The 19,410-nt window shown below is 32.9% G+C and overlaps 2 protein-coding genes and 1 long non-coding RNA gene across 6 annotated transcripts; 1 reads left to right on the top strand and 2 right to left on the bottom strand.

Annotated features, from left to right (window-relative positions):
* Positions 1-2,753: 2,753 nt before the first annotated feature.
* Positions 2,754-9,095, bottom strand: LOC102630656 (protein PAM71, chloroplastic). 4 transcript variants are annotated; one of them, XM_052438302.1, is made up of 11 exons: positions 8,808-9,095; positions 8,485-8,722; positions 8,076-8,129; positions 7,476-7,537; positions 7,000-7,068; positions 5,747-5,798; positions 5,532-5,606; positions 5,245-5,374; positions 5,036-5,106; positions 3,950-3,997; positions 2,754-2,990 (listed from the first exon to the last, which is right to left on the bottom strand). In XM_052438302.1, the coding sequence occupies exons 1-11, from the start codon at positions 8,987-8,989 to the stop codon at positions 2,919-2,921; spliced, it is 1,053 nt and encodes a 350-aa protein (XP_052294262.1). In that variant the 5' UTR covers positions 8,990-9,095; the 3' UTR covers positions 2,754-2,918. The 4 variants fall into 4 exon arrangements, with proteins under 4 accessions (XP_052294262.1, XP_006476464.2, XP_015385408.2 ...); XM_006476401.4 differs by having other exon boundaries at positions 8,485-8,734; positions 8,808-9,090; XM_015529922.3 differs by lacking the exon at positions 7,476-7,537 and having other exon boundaries at positions 8,468-8,734; positions 8,808-9,092.
* A 78-nt stretch (positions 9,096-9,173) lies between these two features.
* Positions 9,174-11,784, top strand: LOC112498203 (uncharacterized). The gene is made up of 2 exons (XR_003065258.2): positions 9,174-11,336; positions 11,588-11,784. It is a non-coding gene; the product is annotated as an uncharacterized LOC112498203 (long non-coding RNA).
* A 3,645-nt stretch (positions 11,785-15,429) lies between these two features.
* LOC102630347 (dirigent protein) lies at positions 15,430-16,124 on the bottom strand. Its single transcript, XM_006476400.3, has one exon. It carries the CDS (start codon positions 16,091-16,093, stop codon positions 15,533-15,535), a length of 561 nt encoding a protein of 186 aa, XP_006476463.1. The 5' UTR covers positions 16,094-16,124; the 3' UTR covers positions 15,430-15,532.
* Positions 16,125-19,410: the final 3,286 nt, after the last annotated feature.

Below are 19,410 nucleotides of genomic sequence, written 5' to 3'. Positions count from 1 at the left end.
GGTTATAAATATTTTTTTTTTCATTTAAGCTTATAAATATAACTTAGTATTTTAGATTTCTTTAGTTGTTTTATTTTTCTTTTTGTTGTTTCAGTTTTATTGTGTAAAATGTAATTTTCCTACATGAATTTCCTCACTTGTTAGGTGATTTTAAATTCAGTTAAATATTCAACATTATTTCAATAATTTGAGCATTGTATAATATACTTATATTGTTTTCATAACTTTTTTCAAGCACATTTCGTGGATGTAAAATTTTTATTGGAGAGGAATTTGCAGATGAAGAAGAATGCATTCACAAGTTTTGGAGTAGTTTTTTTTTTTCTTTTTTTGTGTTGGGTCATGAATTGTCCTTTGTTGAACTAATCAACTCCTTGTTTAGGTTGTGGCATTGAATCTTGTGTTTTTTTTTTTTATTATTTGTACAAGATATGGATTTTGTCTATCTTTATTTATATGGTTAAGACATTGAGTAGAGTAATTTTAGGTTTATGTTATCTTGAATTGGTTTTAAAGCTATTAAGTTTTAGTACATTAGGAGAGGTTGTGTCCATTTTTTTTTTCAAAAATTAAACTATTTAAATGCCAAAATATTAAATTAAAAAAAAAGATGAGTTGTTGCCCAACTACTATAAGATTTGGAAAAAAAACAAATTTGCAAAAAAATATGGTCGAGTTCAGATAAAGTCTGAGCCTGACCCTAACCTACCCCTAAGTTTAAAGGGTCGGATTTTTTAAGGGTTAGGGCCCTCTATTTCAATCACAGGATCAAGTTAGGACTTGACCAAACCCAAGCCTGAGCTGGCCCATTGCCATCCCAAACCACTAAGATCAATGTCTTGCTCCATTTTTTTGTCAATGCACAAGTATTGTCAACAATATTAACAAGTACATTTTGGACAATTGTCATTAACAATTAATTAAATAAATAAAAAGAAAAACTTCAGTAAACAATCATTAGCTTCAAGTCATTAAAGGAAAACAAACAAAATTAATCACATCAAAATAAAATATTAGTAATTAAACTTGAAAACTATAAAATTTTTAGTTATTAAAAGCTTATTGCATTTATGTTAGATTTAGAAATTAGGAAGAATAGATCATGAGTAATAACTTTAGCTTATATATTTTATGATTTAATTTTTTAATTTAGTTTTTATTATTAGAATTAAAAATATAAATATTTTTTTTAAAAAAATGTAGGTTGACGGATCTCGCACAAGTATCTATCAGATTTTTTCTTAATATCAATCCTAATTGCAACTCTCAATGGGTTTAAATATGAAATATCAAACCCACTCATCTTGCAAAACACCCATTACGATGAGTTTCTGAAGGGTAGATTTTGATAGATTTGCAGGTAATTTTACCATCTATAGTTCATAAAGACAATTTCAAAAAAAAAAAGAAAGAAAAAGAAATCACGACTTTTCTCTTTTTTTCAAATTTTAAAGTAATTAATAGGTTAAAACTTTCCAAATAAAAAAAAAGTTAAAGAAAATGAGGCATTTAAGTGTAATTTAATAGTTTTATTGATTGATTTTACAAAATCAGGATCTATTTGTATTATACTTGTTACATGTGAAACTGGTTACAAATTTTCATTAAAACTTTCAAGTTATTTGTAATTTTATTAAATTGCTCCTTGCACATCTTAGGTTAATGTACATGTTCGTAAATATAACCAAAAAAAGAAAACTAAATTAATTAGTGTAGTAAAAGGTTGTAATTGTGGTAGCATATAATGGTTGTAAGAAGGGCAAGAGGGGAAAGTTGAGAGAGTAGCAGTAGCAGTAGCAGAGGGTGGGTTCGCCACCTCCACTCCACAATCATCTTTTTCTTCTGACTTTTTGATTTTCTGTAAAGCTTTGGATGGCCAATGGTGTGCCGCCTTCACGAATTTTTGTACGGCTGTGTCCATTGTTACCCCACTTCACACCCGCACTCACACGAAGAGATTGTATTTATTATTAAATTATTTTTTTAAATTTTCTAAAAGTATAGTTTATTAATTTCCTCATACAGATGCATTTTTTCCCCCTCTTCCTTTTTCTCTTTGTTTTTGAACTATGTTGCCATTTCTCAAGATGTACAATCAATAAGAAAAGGGTAAGAATTGGATTATTTTCGTGAATTAATTATTTTCAGAATTACTCTTTTTATTTTTTAAAATTTCAAGTTATCTTTATTTTCATTCAAAAGATAAGAGAAAAGAAAAAATGAGGCGGGTTGATAAATATTTTTATATCTTCTTAACAATCATGGATAAATTAAAAATTTTAAGTTAAGGGGGCAATTTGAAAATATTTAATTTATACGGGGTAATCTAAAATTAACCCACAAGAAAATTGTAGCAAAATTTTTATTACCGTTTGATTTTTTTTTTTTAACTCGACTAGACCTTTCGGGACTTAAATAAGTTATTGAAAAAACTTAAATTTTAGGTTTTTGAAAATAGAGGTTAAAGGTTTTTTTTTTAATTCAATTGTCTAAAATCGCATTATTTATTTTACATTCTTATATAGCATATATATTACAACTTATTTATTAGAGTAATTTTATATTTCTTTTTAATAAAAACTTTCATTGACAACTAAATAACTAATTTTTTTTTTATAAAAACTCTATTTATAAAAGCTCAACTAGTAAAAACTCTACTTAATAAACTCCATTTAAAAAGTTATAACAAGAAAGCCTTAATTTGCAATCAATACTAAAAAGCATAAACCTCACACTATATAGACAACAAGACGTGAGATAAGATATCCGAAGTCTTTGTTGGATAGATTAGAAAGAAATACAATTAAAGAAGTATTAGTTACAAAAATAGGATATCTCTTCACTTTTCAGCATGTCAATGGAAGCAAATACAATTCCGAAAACTTTACTGAAATTTACGAATTCTGATTATCCAATCTCTAACTCACTATCTCAATCACAGTCACAGCGGCAAAGAAAAGAAAAAGAACACCTCCAATGTACGCAATTGCCTGGGAAAGAAACAAAACAAGTTTCAAGTATCCTCACTGTGTGACATAAGCTTAAGATTAAGATCAAGATACACACTTTGTCATGATCAAGTTATTACCAGAAGCCACTATGGGAAACACTTTCTAAGAGATTACTATATCAAAGAACCGTGAGTGAGTGGATGGATTGAAAGGAAAGAAGAAAATGTAGAAAACACACAAATTGGTCCACTGATCAGATATTCCAACTGGGATCAAATTTACGTGGTTGCCTGTACATGTTGGTCCATACAAGGAAACTTTTTAAGGTACAAATACCATCATCTTGCCCACTTTACATGCTCAGATATGACCAATTATACCCAGGAACAAATCTACTGATAGGATTCCTTATATAATTCGTTAATGGTTCCACTCAAACTTTCACAAATTTTTTTTCCTCCAAAATAAACATCTTTTGACTGGATTCCGGACGTCAGAGAATGACCTTAATGTTTCCAACTCGACAAAGACATTTTGAAAATATCCGTTCAGAATAATTAATGAGTGGCTCGAGTTTATCATCAAATTAAGGAATGGCAGAAAGAGAGAATGCTGCTAGAAAAAAGGTGTTTGAGAAGAATTTTGCTTGTAATAATATAAAGTAGGCAAGAATAATTCTTGGCAATCGCAAATATCCTCAAGCATGTACCTGCCTATTACTTGCGAGCATGCCAAGAATTGAAGGATAAGCTTATGCCTAAAGTCCTATCGTAGAGCAAACATCATTCAGATCATGCTAAATATGTTAAACCATATAATTTGTAGAAAGATAGAAAATTCCTGAAATTCAGCTATGGAGGGTGGACTTATATCCCTAATCCTCTTTTCTAACCCATTATTATGAAGTTAAAACCTAGAGAAACCCAAAAAATTTACATTAACAAAAATATCATGGAGTGATGATTTGGCTAATGGCTGAGGTTGAAGTTTGAATATACCTTCTCTGATAAGAATGTCCCGAGTAAAGAGCCTCCCAACACAGCAAGCTGTATAAAAAAAAAAATCAGTAAAACAATTAGCAAAATGATTTGAACAAAAGAGAAGGATTAACAGTTTATCATATTTGCACAGTTATCTGCTGCTTGGAGGTAAATTTGGAACGATATTTTTGGACCAGTAAATGAAGGATACATTGACAATTACAAGGATAAAATAGGAATAATACTTAGAGCAGTATATAGATGCTATTTGAAAGAATTTACTACATTGGATTGGTTTGAAAATCAATGGTCAAAGTTGGAGAAATCAAGATACTTACAACAAAGGATAAACATAATATAAAAGGAATATTTTTGTCCTTTTTCCCTATACACGACACATAGCCCTAAAAATTTTCTTTTCTTTTAATCTAAGAATGACATCTACCCTAACTTTTATGCACTCTCCTTACCACTAGCCTCTGCTATATAATGTCTTAATCACCCATATTTGGGGGTCTCTCATCTTTTAGATCATCATCCACTTCTCTATTACTGGGAGGCCATTTTCTATTCTCGACCTTCATCATCTTCTCTACCATATTATCACTTTCCATATCTTTATTCACCATCTTCATTTTCATCAACACTAAACATCTCCATATAGCTATCTAACTTATTTTGTTCATATTAGATAAAATAATATTTCATATAATCTCTCATTTGTATAGTGGATTGGTGACAACTTGGTCCTGTAGATGTAGGGCGAATGCCGAATCACAAAAACATTGTGTGTTCTTGATATTTATGTTTATTTTACTACCTTTTCAATTTGAGGTCGAGATTGTTTCACATATGAGCTTATCTGAGCTACCTTAGTTACGCTAAGTATTCTGTGAGACCACCTGAGTTATTCTCCAAGTATAGCCGAGCTACTCTTGAGCACACATTAGCCCCCCAAATTGCTAACTCCTACGGGGCTAGCAATTTTTAAATTAATCACTACTTTAGAAATCATTTTGAAAACCAAAGGCAACTTTAATATAATGACATGTTTGCAATTATTGCTCAAATGGTAGGTAGTTTTTGGTGGAAGTAAGAAGTTACCAAAGTTGCAACAACATGACCAGCCAGTGCTCCCCCAATGACTCCAAGAGGCGAAGAGGCTGCTGCAAGTGCTGGTAATAATGCCAGAATAACCAAAAAGGAACAATTGTCGAAAGAGGAAGGATCAGTCTTCTGATAAATGATTCCTATAAGATCTTATCGACAAGAAGTTAAATTGTATTTAAAAGTTTCAATCTTGGGACACTAACCTATTGTGGAGAAAAATGATTTGTCACCCCACTCAGCAACAAAAACTAAGGTGAAAGTGCTGATGATAGTGCTAGCAGCAGCTATAATTCCAGCACCATTTCCTGAAAATTCTGAAACAGCTAGCTCTGCCTAATTAGACACAAGTAGCAACCTAAATCAGATTAGCTCATACCATGAGAGAAAATGATGGAAAACATAACAGTAAATCTGAAGAAAAGAGAAGCGAAATAAGCGTTTGCTTGTCATGGCAGTTCACATCTTATATGATCAGATAATTAAATTTCACCTCTTTTTGTTCATCCTCAGATTTTAGACCATCAGTGGAGGCAGCATCAAGCAATGTTGAAACCCCAAAATAGACCTGAATTATGATGATTAAGTTTTATTAGTAGTTTGCTTATTTCAACTGAGAACAAATTTCATAAAATCTCAGTGACAGTGTTATTGCACATATGGTATAGCATGTGCTTTAGCATACAGTTCAGTAAGAAAAAAATTTACCAGAAGGCAAACTGCAGCAATATCATCAATTGGCAGATCAGTCTGACCAAACCTGTGAATTAGTTGATTATATCAGATATGCACCTTATATTTCCAACTAAATATTAGATTAGAAAGACCAAGATACAATTATGGAATAAGAAAATCTAGGGATCCTTCTGAAGTTGGCTTTGCAAAAATATACCATCAAAAGTAGTTTACAACTTTCCATAAGTTAGTAAGATAACACTTAAGAAAACTGAAAAATTCTGTGGATCACATTTAGACAATTACAGTTTCTCTTTACGAATTTTATCACAGATTTCATTGTTGAACAGAAAAATAGATAGTTAAAATTGTCCATCGTGATTCAAAGAAGCAGTTTTACAGGTAGATCCACATATATAATTGCTTGAAACTATCGGCTGAGCTGATTAAATGTTTAAAAGGATATGGTGTCTGGGAATATTTGCAGTATTGTGTATCAGCATTAACTAAAATAGAGATTGAACATGGGGTTGTGTTGATGTAATCAATTTGGGAAGCTTTGTTTCGGAAAAAGCAAATAGATGTGCAGCAGGTTGCAGATAAAGCTAATGCAGTTTATGAGTCCTTTAAGTCGGTTAGACCTGTTATGGAACTCGGTGAGTTGAGCAACAGAGCAAGTCAGGTTTGAATGGGAGGATTTGGTCACCTTCCCCGCATGGTTGGTTCAAATTGAATGTAGATTCTGCAAATTGTAAACAACATAATCTGACTGGGCTAGGTGCTGTTGTTAAAAACCGTATAGGGGAGCGAATGGCAGTTGCAGTTAAAATGATGAGATCCAATGGGAATGATGAGATTGCAGAAGCTGAAGGCATCAATATTTGCATCCAATCGGGAAAAGATTCTTGGTTGCTGCCTCTTATAATCGAATTGGATGCTCAAAAAGTGGTTAATACGGTGAATGGTAAAGCAAGCAGCTCCAACGAAATTTTCTGGGTATTATCGGAGATTCACGTTTCGGAATGTGATAAAAGATATGAATCTTTTTAATATTCAGCTTAGGCCTAGAGCCAAGGCTGCTTAAAGCCAAGTTTTAAGTTTTAAGACCCTGTAGTTTGGCCCGAGGATTTTCCCTCACATATCATCTGTAATCTTTGGCGTTTTATTTAATGAAATATTTACCACTTAAAAAAAAAAAAAGAATATATTCACTACTGGTTTAACAACCACTGCATTTACTGCTCCTAAGTAAAATAGATAAAGAAAAAATTCAAAGGGAAAATTACCTGAAGGGAAGGATTTCATCAACATAGTGAAATGTTCGTCCAAGAATGACAGATATGACAGTCATTGCCCTGCCACAGTAGATAAATGCTACTATTACTTTGAAGGTATAAAATTTCCAGTTCTGCATCAGCAGAGGCAAACTAAAGAGGTTTGGGTTATTTTTCATGACTTCTTGGCCCTAAAATGTAAAAGCAAATTACGAGGTATTGGCCAAAAATTTTGACCAATTGAAAATTCTTCTATTTAATGTAACAGAAATCAGAATATGCCCATGGTAATAAAATAAAATCAAACAAATAACAAAATGCAGGATCACTTTTCTGTATCCAATAACGTGGAAAGTGATACTCTTAACACACAAAATGACTCGAAGTAACATATTATACATGATTTAGAGCTATGAGGAGATTCAGCAACAAAAATTTTAAAATGCAAAGGACATCTAAAATCACCATGCATGAGCAGAATAACATACGCAAGTGCACCAAAAGTACCGGCAAAAACAGTTGCAGCAGAATTTCTAGCAGCTAAAAGTGCCTGCGCAATAAGTATAAATCCATAACAAAGTCAGTTTGATATTATATATATTGAACTTGGTTCAATATTTTACCTTCAGGGGTATATACATGTGCATATACACATAAAAATATGCATATTTATGTATGCTTCTAAAGAAAAATAGAAGGTACTGGGGGAAAATATTTCACTCAGAAGATTTTCTAAAATTTGCTAAGTCCATTGACTGGTAATCTATTTTTTTTTTTCATATAATTGTATTCTTATGCACTCAATTGGAGCAGAACCAAAAAAAAGAAAAGAAAAGAAAAGAAAAAACAACAACAATAATAATTTCAGTTCCACTTCTATCAACAGTAACTAGGGTCTGGAAAAGGAACCAAGTGATAAACTCTGACAGAAAGTTATAAAAATTTCACTTTCTAAAATTGAGAAAGAAACATGGCCCAAATTCACAAGCACAAATACTCAGTTTTGGACACACATAGGTCCATCAGACTCGTAGAATCGTGTTAAAAATCTCAGTTACAGGTTGTAATTATACTACTGCGACTCTTACTGCAATAAAAAAGGTCTTGTCCCCCAGCTCGGAAAAGAAGATGAGCAAGAATGCCTGCAACAAAGAGTGAGTGTCACAGAGGGATAAACAGGGCATACTTTATCAGAATGTAACCAACATTACTATGACTTGTGACTGGATTTAAATGTAGTAAATTTTCTAACTTACTTAAGGATGTTGAATGCTAGACCAAATGTTACAGTATATCTGAATTTTTATACGCAAAAACTGTATGGTTAATGTAGTAAACATCACTGGACATAAATTTGGTGTAATCATAGAATAATTCTTAATGTGGGGGTGCATTTTGAATGGCAGTGAAGCAGATACAAGTTTTGTCTCGAAATTTGAAAAAAAAATAATAATAATAAGGGGCCAATAGCAGAAGTTACAGGGAGATTTTCCTAACTGAAGCAAAACCTCTGCTAATATCACCAAGGTCCCCAAGAAAAGGAAAAGATTGCAATCCACTGGCAAAATCAACGGCAGCTACAGCTGTTTGGGAGCCTTGCAATGTAAGCAACCCAAAGAACATCACAAACTTGATTAAACCACTATCATTAGCCAGATTGTGGACGGACTCTCTAGTCATTTTGCAATTCTTGCAGTCAACATCATTTCTGTTTTCACATGAAGCTCCCGGGTCCCTGCACAATTCTCTGTAATGGGTTCTTAGTTTTTTTTTTTTTTTTAAATAGAAAAGAAGAAGAAGAAGAAAGATTTTAGAGTTACCTAGAGAAATTGAGATATGGGTTGCGAAGAGAGAGCTTTTTTGAAGTTGAAGTCTGGTTCTTACAGAGAGAGTTGAAAGGAAACAACTTTGACCCACAAGATTTTGATGCTTTAGGACATGAAGCTGAAGAAGGCAACGAATGTGCCTTCAGGCCGCTCCATGGGAGCGTTAGGCTTCGCATTATCTCAAAGTTTGAGTCTGGTTTGTTTTATGACTCTCTCTCTCTCTCTCTCGCAAGTCAAGCCTCGGCCTTTGATTCTGTTTTAACTGTCGATAGAGTGGAGTGGATAAGCCGGCTTTCTTTAGTATAGCGCCAATACGACCACCAAGTCACTCTTCATCTTCTTGTACGTACATGTGCAAAATCACTTGGCACGTGCTTCTGGGAAAAATTAGGTAATTTTTAGAGATCTCTTAGATTTGGCGTATTAACACTTAGATATAATATATTGATGTAATTACAAACACACCGTCAATATAAATATAAATATGACGTCAGTGTAAAGGGTAAATGTATAAAAGCATATTTAAATTTTAAAATAATTCAAAATTCAAGCTGAAATTTCATTGATATCTGAGAAATTTTAACTGAATGGTATGATCTTTTAACCAGTAGAGAAAAGAAAGGAAAAATCTTTACGAAATGAAACATTCACTTAACTTTCTCATTCACATAAGCAAAACCCAACACCAATTTCATCTTTCTAAAGAAAGTTGATCTTTCTAAAGAAAGCTGTGAAGAAGCTGGTTTGTTGCCCGAAGCTCAATCAAGAGTAAAAAAGAGTTTAGCTTCAGTTATTAATGATATGAGTTCTGGCGGTGGCCTAAATCTTCCGTGAAGCGAGTTGGCTTCCGCCGTGACTGAAATTGGAGCGAGAAAGAGATTAGTCCTCATTTATCACAGTTCGAAGACACAAATCAGATGAAATTAATCATTTTGTTGATTCTGAGTTCTTTTTTCCTTTTTTTTTTTTTGAGAATGGGTTGATTTTGAGTTACTTACAAATGAAAATGGGCTTTTTGTATTTTGATTTTTTTATGCATGTTGATTTCAACAGTCGTTGGTCTCTAAATTTTTTCTGTTAGTCAATTATTGTAAGTTGTCATTCTGAATATTGTTGTTTCTCTCTTTTCATTTTTCTTTATTTTTTTTTAATTTGAAATATTCACTCTATTTTTCGTCTTTAGAATTGAAGAGTAGTTATTGTGTGTTTATGGCTGTTTGTGTTCTTGTAGCAAAAATCCGTGCTGAATTTACATGTTTAAATTTGAATGCTAATTTTACAGAAGCTGCTGTTGGATGAAAGTATATATATATATATATACAGCCTGTAGGGAAGCAATTTCATAGAAAGCAGCAAGTCCTCTCTAGTGTAAGATGAGTATACAACCAGTCACCTGAGTCACTCACCCTCTAAGGAGGAAGGTTTTCTACTTATTTTCTATTCCCTTGTACAACCCTTATTTTACTAGGCTTTTTTCATTATGTGTTCTTTTCGACAGGTTAGGAATGAGTTAAGGTAAAGCAACTGCCAAATGACTTTTCTATTGATTTCACAAGACAAACAGATATTGAATTAATAGAACTGAACTGAACTTTCTTAATCCATGAATAATAAAATGAAAAAAAGGAATATCTATTACAAAAGTTGTATTTTAAATCAACTGATGAAGATGAAGGAATATTAGGAGAAAGATGAAGTGCATCATCTAGACATGGCTTCTTGTGCCAACTACATCCTTTTGTGTGTGTGTGTATTCCCGAGACCAAGTGAGTAAGGTCTTTTCCTTTCTAAGGCATGTGCCTTTATTTTTTAACTCTGATTTGGCATATTTGCTAAATTTACTCTATTATAAGTTGCAAGCAACTGGAATATAATGATAATATGTTATGTAATGCTGAAAGGAGGTGATTTCTTGTTGAGTTAAGATAGGGGCAACTTGGATTTACATTTGCTGAGAGGAAGCTATATGGTGCTATATTGGAAGAGTATTTAATTTTTCTTTTCTTCTATGAATTATAGTTATAAAACCATGATCAATTCTTCATAAGATATGGATTAATCATAGAGAGAGTGATGGACATCTGTTATAATTTCTTCATTTCGTCCTTCTCCTCCACATCTCATTTAAAAATATCTCCATTGGTCGTGGATTCATAATTCTCCTAGTTATACATATGTTATGTTCTTTTTTGCCCTATTAAAAATTAGGGAAAAAAATAGCTTTTGAGAATTTTTATGGATTATGCCTCAGGGGTAAGCTAATAGATGCATACAAATTCTTACACAAGGAAAAGATTATGACTTCTCGTGGTCTGGAAATCCCATTGGAAACTAATTGGGAGATCGAAGTCAAATTTAGTACTCAATTTGGATCTAAATGTATAGCTTGTGATGTGCTTAATTTTATTTTTTTTCCAGGTATCGGGGGAAAAATGATGAGAATAGACTATTTCATTATTTCAGAACAACTTAAAGATTGTATTATTGCGTGTGAAATGCAAGGGCACATAATTGAGTTAAAAGGTACTATCTATTTTATGATGTGTAGCTTTCATATTACATGCATATACCTGAAATTAGTGTTGGAATGTGTGATGGATGTCATGAAAATCTTCTTCCTGTCCAAGTAGCAAGTTCGGAACAAAAAATAAAAATTTGAAGAACCTGCTTTTGAACTGCATGATTTCATTAACAGTGTCAATATGGTGATACATAAAACAGAAAAAATAGATCGATACTAATTCTTTGTGCAGCTTATTATTTTTTGTTCGCAGATTTTTATGGGAGTGACGATTGCCCTGTTTCACTTGAGCTTCAAAAAGCTAGTCCAGATTAAAGGGGGAAAAATTTTTGGATGTCCAAGTTAAGTTGATGTGTATGTTCTTAACGGTGTAATGATATTATTATAGTCTTTCAACAAAGCTAATTCCTCAAATTCATTAATGGGAACTCATGTCTTTATTAACTAGTAGCCACGTCACTGGTCCAATTTGACTTTAATTGATTGTCCTCACCTTTCAGTTGATAACTAACTAGATATCTTTCACACAAATTTCTTAGAATAATTTTAATAAATCTTTGATTGTAACACACACACACACACACACAAATGTAAGAATCACGGATGAGGCTCAAACAAAATTTCAATAAATTTTGATTTTTAATTTTGAATATGCTGATTGTGGCCTAAACATTTGAATTATCTAACATTTATTATTTTGGCAGGATGGGTATTTTAATAATTTTGATAGTCTACTAATGGTCAACCTAACTCCTAATTAACGACAAGGAAGATATCTGTAATTATATCAATATATTCCATTTAAGTGTTAATACGCCAAGCCTGAGGGGAAGTTCCTGAAAATTACCCGAGCAAAATTCTCCTTTTGTGTTTTGCATGCTGGGCTGGCAGCCAAGGCCCAAGGGCCCAATCCAAAAGTTCATTCATCGAACAGTGGTGCTACCGTACTACCACCCTCCTACTTAAATAGTAACACCCTTTCTGGTTATATTACCATTTTACCCTGAAATAGATTCAATTTCTTATTAAATCCCCATTAACACCACCCAGTAATTCCCCTTTGTTTTGTCCAACTCTGCCCATCCAGTTGATCCATATGTTTTTGTTTATGGAATAAAATTTTAAGTTCTTCATGAAAAATTTAGATTAATTTTAAAGTAGCGAAGAAAAATTTTTATGAGATACAAAAAACTTAGCTGGTTTTGACAAGGGAAATGTTGGATAATATTCATTTCTCTGATCTATTTCGCCTTTATACAACTATAGTTTGGTTTCACATAAGTGGACGGTCTTGAAATGTAAAAAGTATCTGGGGAGGGAAAGAGAAATTTAACTTGAATTTAGAAGGACGAGTTACGAGAGAAACTTTATGTGATTAATAAATGGGTGCCAATGACGCCATTCTTCATCGAACCAGCCCGTGCGGGGATTACTACTAGAGTACTAATCTACTGCTTTTTGCGTTTTTACGTCTAAATTTAAAGATCCTTTCCTTTTGGGCAATAATTGACAACAAAAAAAAAAAAAACAACTTGAGCGGAGGGTACAAAATGGAATAATAGATCACTCAAATGAATCGGTCATCGAAAGTGGGAATCCCTCTAGCCATAAAAAAGGTCACCGGTACCACCAATCAACGAAAGATTTCTAGTCTCGATAATCAATGGATCAGCCCCAGCAAAGTTTATGCTGCCGTTATGCTGAGTAGAATTGAATACAAATGAGAAAGCAAGCCAAGCTGTAAAAAATTATTTCTTGTCAAATAAATAAATTAAAGCCCTTGTGCACCTGCAACTGCAAGGCTGCAACCGCAGTTGAATGTAGATTGTTGTTTAGTGTTTACGGTAATAGGGCCTCGAACACGACCAACTCACCGAATGACTTTTTTGCCGTCTAATTTGATCCTGTGAAGTTGCATTCTTCGCATTCTTTGTCTAAGGTAATAGGTGCTGCTACGATTGTGCAGTTGCGTTCTTAGCATTCTTTCCATTGGAACTTATGTCATGGAAATGAAACACTAGCCTTTTACACGGCTTACGGTTACGTGCCGTATTTTATTTCTATGAGTGGCTGTTGAGCTAAGGATAATCAGAAGGAGACATAACAAGCAAAAAGTAAACTTGGTAAATTCCACTTTCTTGTAATTAGTAACTGACTGTTGAAGAAGCATAAACTGTGAATGAGAGATATGAATGCAGATGCAACAAGCGTATTTTTTGAATGACATTGGGTTCTCTAGTTTCAATATATATAGTTAGGGTTTTCAAAGGGTTACTTACTACTACAAATTAAAGTTAAAGTGTCAAGGAGAATAACTACTTCGGTTTAGAATAGTTCGTGAATTAAAAATACATGTATGAGATAACCCTTAGTTTTTTTAAGTATGAATTATGTCCCATACTAATACTTATGGTATCAATTACAAAAATTAATCTACATATGATAAAGGTGTTAAAAAAAATTTTGGTGCTCCTGTAATATTATTGTTTATCCATTTACTATTTATCACGTATGTATAAATATTATCGTGATTGGTTAAAGTATACACATGATAAGGATTGAATGGAAAAGAAACAATGGCAACAAAAAATTTTCCATTAAACAGAAAATTCACTTCAGATGAGAATAATTAAATAAAAACCTTAACGCAAAAGATAATTATTTTACGTAATTTTGAGTATATATGAGTTACATGTTACATATGTTCTTCTATATGCATAAAAGTATTTGCTAAAACGTGGTTCAAAAGTTATCACTATTCACTGGCTAATTTTAAAAACCTCATGACCAGTGCTCCAACTTTCTTCGTACATTAAATTTTTACTCTTTCGATTACTTTGTGCATACGAATGATGGAATAATGGGACAAGAGATATGATTATGAGATTTGACGTGTATTGTCGATCAAGATTTGTATTTTAACAGAATAATTAATCCTTTGGTCGCTGGATTTGGATGGGTACGGTCGATGTCTAATTAGCATTTGTCATTCATAAATAAAGAGAGGTGATTAATTAGGTGCACCATCGTGCGCATAGTAAGTTACGATTGGGAGGTTGTGAAGGTTACAATACAGTAGTCGTCAATCATATCTTACCACGTGCACAATTACACACCATACTTAATCAACCTTCAATAAATACATAAATCGTGCGTAAAATGTATGAAGTAATTTTTTTTTTTTGAATCAGTAATATGTATTAAGTAATTAAAATTGGAAAAAGAGGCCTGAGCACACAGTCGGGCGTTGGGCCTTTGGGGGGGACTGAAGCTTGTGACAGCGGAAGAGTCATGATATTCATATTCCTAAAGATGTAAACGTTTGCTTTTCGAGAATATGCATCGGTTAAAGTTTTAAGTTTTTGAATTGCAATTTGTACATCTACCTCTTGGTCTCTTCAATTTCAACTCTATCCTTTTCATTTTGTTAATGTTTGTTATGTTAAGTAGCTTATAATTTGCCTTTTACGAAGTCTAATCAAAGCACAATTATGGCATTTTGAACCATCTGACTTTGACATGAATTTCTGCAGCATCGTGATTATTTTCCTGATCAATTTCTTATTGGTTGAGATTAATCCATCGTATTTCATTGGATTTCGCCATATCTTCCGCTAGTTAATGGTGAACTTACCTTATTTTAATTCCTATCTACATTTGGGAAAAACAAAAATAAAATAAAATAAAAATAAAATTGGATTTGGAAATTATATTAATGCCTAGATTAGTTATGTAAAGGCAAAAAATTAGTTGAATATTAGTTGCTAGTAGACATATTCAACTACTGAAAGGCCTCTCTAATATTGGAAACAATCCGCAAATGAAAAGTGAATAAGGTGAAAAATAAAGCGTAATTTCTTAATTATTTAATTATCTATTTTCTAAACAATTTTTCAATTAATATCAGATTTGGTCCTTGATTTAATAAATTTATGATTTTTTATTCAAAATCGGGGCTCAAGTCACCTCTCTCTCTCTCTCTCTCTCTCTCTATATATATATATGTATGTATGTATGTATGTATGTATGTATTCTGGATAAACCAATAACATAAGCACGGGCAAACATGGATGATTTTATATAAAGCTTCATGAATTGATTAAACCACCCCTTGTGGAACAATAAAAACATTGATTTGAAAAGAGACAAGTACATCACCAAGTGAAAAAAAATTATAGAGGGCACAAAATCAATAATGTCACCAACATTCATACAATTTAATATCAGTTCGAAGCCGAAAATAAACCTCTCCTTCAAAGGCATCAGTCATCAAAGTGGCAATTCCTCTAGCCATGAGAAAATCACCAGTGCCACCAATCACTGAAACATCTCTAGTCTTATTCATCAAAGGATCAGCCCCAGCAAAGTTTATGCTTCCCTTATGCTCTGTAGAATTGAAAACAAAGGAGAAGCCAAGCCAAGCTGTAAAAATTTCTTTCTTGTCATAAATGTAAAACCCTTGTGCTCGACCAACTGGTGTTGAATGTAAATTGTTGTCAAGTGTAATGGGATCATCAAACACTACTAAGTCACCAAAATGGCTTTGGCCAGCCAATGTGGTCTTGTTGCCCCAAACTGGTGAGCCAACAATGGCTGAAGTTGCATTGCGAGAGTTTTTGCCATTGTAAATAACGTCGTGGAAGTAAAACACTAAATGCTTACAAGGTTTTCGAGCTCGGATTTTTTGCGTGTGTGCATCGGAGGATGCTGAGATCAGGAAGAGGAGAAAGATTGCTAGCATTAGTGTTTTAGCATCCATTGCTAGATCAATATATGAATGATTGAGGTTGCCAAACTTTGCAAAGGATGAAATGTGATTGCGTTGAGTTAATGGCCTTATATAGGACCTTGTAGTCGTTTATTTTATTATTATTGCTCTTATTTTATTAATCATTAACCATCTTGCATAGCTTGGGTTTAAAGGGATCAATTATTAGTGAATGGTGTGGCTCTAACAAAAGCAACGTGCCTTATCCATTGATGAACAACTACATTTTGTTAGCTTGATGCTTACGACTAAAACTAATTATTTGCTACACCAAAGTGGATCCAGAGGTTTTGGTAACCGAATTCCTGCACAACTGATAGCTAATACTTTCAGAGTTCATGATTCTGGAAACCATGTACATGTATAGCATCATGATCAAGAAACAGATAAATTAAACGAGGCGTTCAATTTTAATTATTTTCCTTCATATGAATTCACCACTGATCAGACAAGTGCGTGGTATGACTAGCTAGGATTCTTGAACTAAATAGACAATGAAATGTTTATCCTCTCTCAAGAATTATTATAAACGAAAAGTGACGTTAACCATAATGGCAATTTTATTACAATGAATTGTTCTGTTCCATATATATTCAACTTTTTCACTTTTTTTTTTTTTTTTGTGCCCTCAAAATTTCATTTGCTCATAATTGGGACCTCAAGTTAATTTTTACCAGAACCAGAACCATTAACCTAACATTCGAAATGTCAATCTTATTAAGGCACTGGACGCTGGTAGATCTAATCTTGCAATAGATAGAGAAACGTAAGATTCTTCTAAATGATGATATTAATATTCTATGAGGTAATGATGTTTTGATCCCTGAGCTTTCATGTTTTTTCACCTGCGGACAACAACCCCAATTGAAGTGATGAAATTACATTTACAATATGGGTTTCTGACCACCATGTGAGAGGTAATTAGTACTGCTTCAATAGAGGTCGACGGCTTAAGAAAATGATGCAATTAATTTGGAGTTGACCAGCAAGATGGCAAACATCCAAGCATTTCAGACACCGAACCACTTGAAATTTCAAAAAGGGTTGAGGTTAGCATCCACCTCAGTTGGTTAGAGCGCGTGGCTGGTTATTGTTATTATTATTCTTTGTCAAAAGTTAGGTCTTGAGTTTGGTTGCATTAAAGGAAAGTTGAATTTTGCCATTGAAAAATTCTACACAAACACATTACCAAAACCAGAATTTAACGTTATGAGAATTATTTGGATCCATGGAAACTACACATGATTAAGGTGACGACTGTCCTGACTCTTGTTTCTTTGAATTTAATAGTAACATACTTACTTTTCTCTGCCAACTCAAACTCATAAACTGACGAAATGCGTGCTCTCTGTAAATTATAAGCAATCATTGAAGAATTGCAAGTTGATAATCTGCAGGGCCATGTTTCTCCTTCATTAGGAAAGGGATTAAGTAGATTGTCTTCAAATAAAGTTCAACTTTTCAACTTTTGGATTCTATTCTCTTTCGAAAAAATAAAAAATAATGAGAACATGGAAAGTGAACCAATATGAAATTTTCATTTTTTTTTACGACACCCTGTTCGATTTTGGTTGTTGCTACTGAAAATTGATTTTAATATTATTTATGGTAGGTGAAGTTGTTATTTAAATGGACCCATTAAAAGCTTCTTTTTTTCTTTTTTATTTTTATTAGTATTGGAATTATGAAGCTCAAATCTGATCTCGGGGATATGTATGACACGTCATCTGTTTGTCAGCAAGGATAAACGACATGTCAAGCATTGGAGTTTAGAACAGCTGATTGATACAAACGATATGTCGGCTGGATTCGTTAGTAATGCACGTGATGCGTCACATGTTTCACTAACTCAAACGACAACCATCTCTGCGTTTCAATCAACAGATTACGTGAACATTTGACAAGTGTCCCAAAGCAAATTCAAGAAGTTGTTTTTCCGTTAGATCACGCGGGAAGCAGCTGGAGATCTTCTTGGCTGGAAACCCAGGAGCGTGAACTGACTTCTTGGGGTTCTTTCGGATTGGTCAGAGTGGAGTATAAAAGGTCATAGGATCTGTTGTTAAGGGTATCGGTTCATTTGCATGTACTCTTCAGATTTGTAACTTGTTCTCTGAAATCAGTAAAAAGTTTGCTTTGTTTTCCACAGTGGATGTAGGCAAGAAATTGGCCGAACCACTATAATCATTAGTGCAAGTGTGTGATCTGATTTTCTTTGATTGTGTGGTTGGTTTCGAGTGCTTATTCGTGTTTCTTGTAAAAGCTTAGTTTAGTGATTAATTCCAGATCAAGATCAAGTTTCATAGAGTGGGTCTTGGGGGTTCCAAGTTGGTCTTGGTGATTGATTTGGTTTCTACAATTTGTGTGACACATTTCTACATTTATCTAAACAAATTCATTCCAAATGAGGTTGTACTCATAAAGTTCACAAAAAGATAATACAATAAATTATTTTTGAAATTGTCAAAATCATCTTCCATTTGATGAATATGTCAGATGAATATTTTGAAATAAATTTTGAGATGTGTAGAGGTTCTTATTTCAATAGAATTTTTAGAAAAATTATTTAGTTATCAATAATATTATTTTAATACAAATGTTATTATTTTCTATCTTATAATTGATAGTAATATGAATGGAAATAATCTAGAGTTAATTTGGTCATGAATGTTCTTTAAGTCTATGGATATCTGAGTTTGAATAATAATAAAAACCAACAATTTAGTGTTACATGAGTTCAAATAAAAATAAGAGATAAGGATTTGATCTATATTTCGTAAGTGTAATTTCGTATTCCAATCAAAAATTTCAAATCTTCAAAAAAAAATTATCAAGTTCCTTTTTTATCATTTACTGGGGTCAACAACAGAATCCTTGAATATTAATTTCCTTTTATTTTTAAATTCACCAATATGTAGAAAGATTGACCAATATGTAGAAAAATTGGTATGTGTATAGATAGATAGATAAAGACAATTGTTATAGGACTTACGTGAACTATATAAGAAGCAATAAGAGTGTCCATGCCACCAATCCGATCAAAAGAGAGCAAATCCACCAAGCCAGTGAGGCTCAATAAACCGGCCGGTATTGACTAGACCAATGGATGATTGAGAGGTGGAAAAGTATGCAAAGATGAAATGTGACTGCTTTGAGGTCATGGTGTTTGAACAGTTTTAAGGGATTGCTACAAGCATGTTAATTTTATCTGCTATTCAAGCATGTTACAGAACTTGACTTTTAAGGGATTACTACAATTGGTGAATGTATGGCTCTACCAAAATCAATGTGCCTTATCTATCGATGAACTA

Source organism: Citrus sinensis, chromosome 3 (genome assembly GCF_022201045.2).
Source record: "Citrus sinensis cultivar Valencia sweet orange chromosome 3, DVS_A1.0, whole genome shotgun sequence".
NCBI classification, from domain to species: Eukaryota; Viridiplantae; Streptophyta; class Magnoliopsida; order Sapindales; family Rutaceae; genus Citrus; species Citrus sinensis.
This window is presented reverse-complemented; position numbering and strand designations above follow the sequence as displayed.

Excerpts from the sequence above, each read along its gene's own strand:
- LOC102630656 (XM_006476401.4), bottom strand. The coding sequence starts at position 8,989 with ATGCGAAGCCTAACGCTCCCATGGAGCGGCCTGAAGGCACATTCGTTG. Across the intron at positions 7,069-7,475 it reads GGTACTTTTGGTGCACTTGC|GGCAATGACTGTCATATCTG; the intron begins GTATGTTATTCT and ends CTACTGTGGCAG. Across the intron at positions 5,799-6,999 it reads GATGAAATCCTTCCCTTCAG|GTTTGGTCAGACTGATCTGC; the intron begins GTAATTTTCCCT and ends ACTAATTCACAG.
- LOC102630347 (XM_006476400.3), bottom strand. The coding sequence starts at position 16,093 with ATGGATGCTAAAACACTAATGCTAGCAATCTTTCTCCTCTTCCTGATC.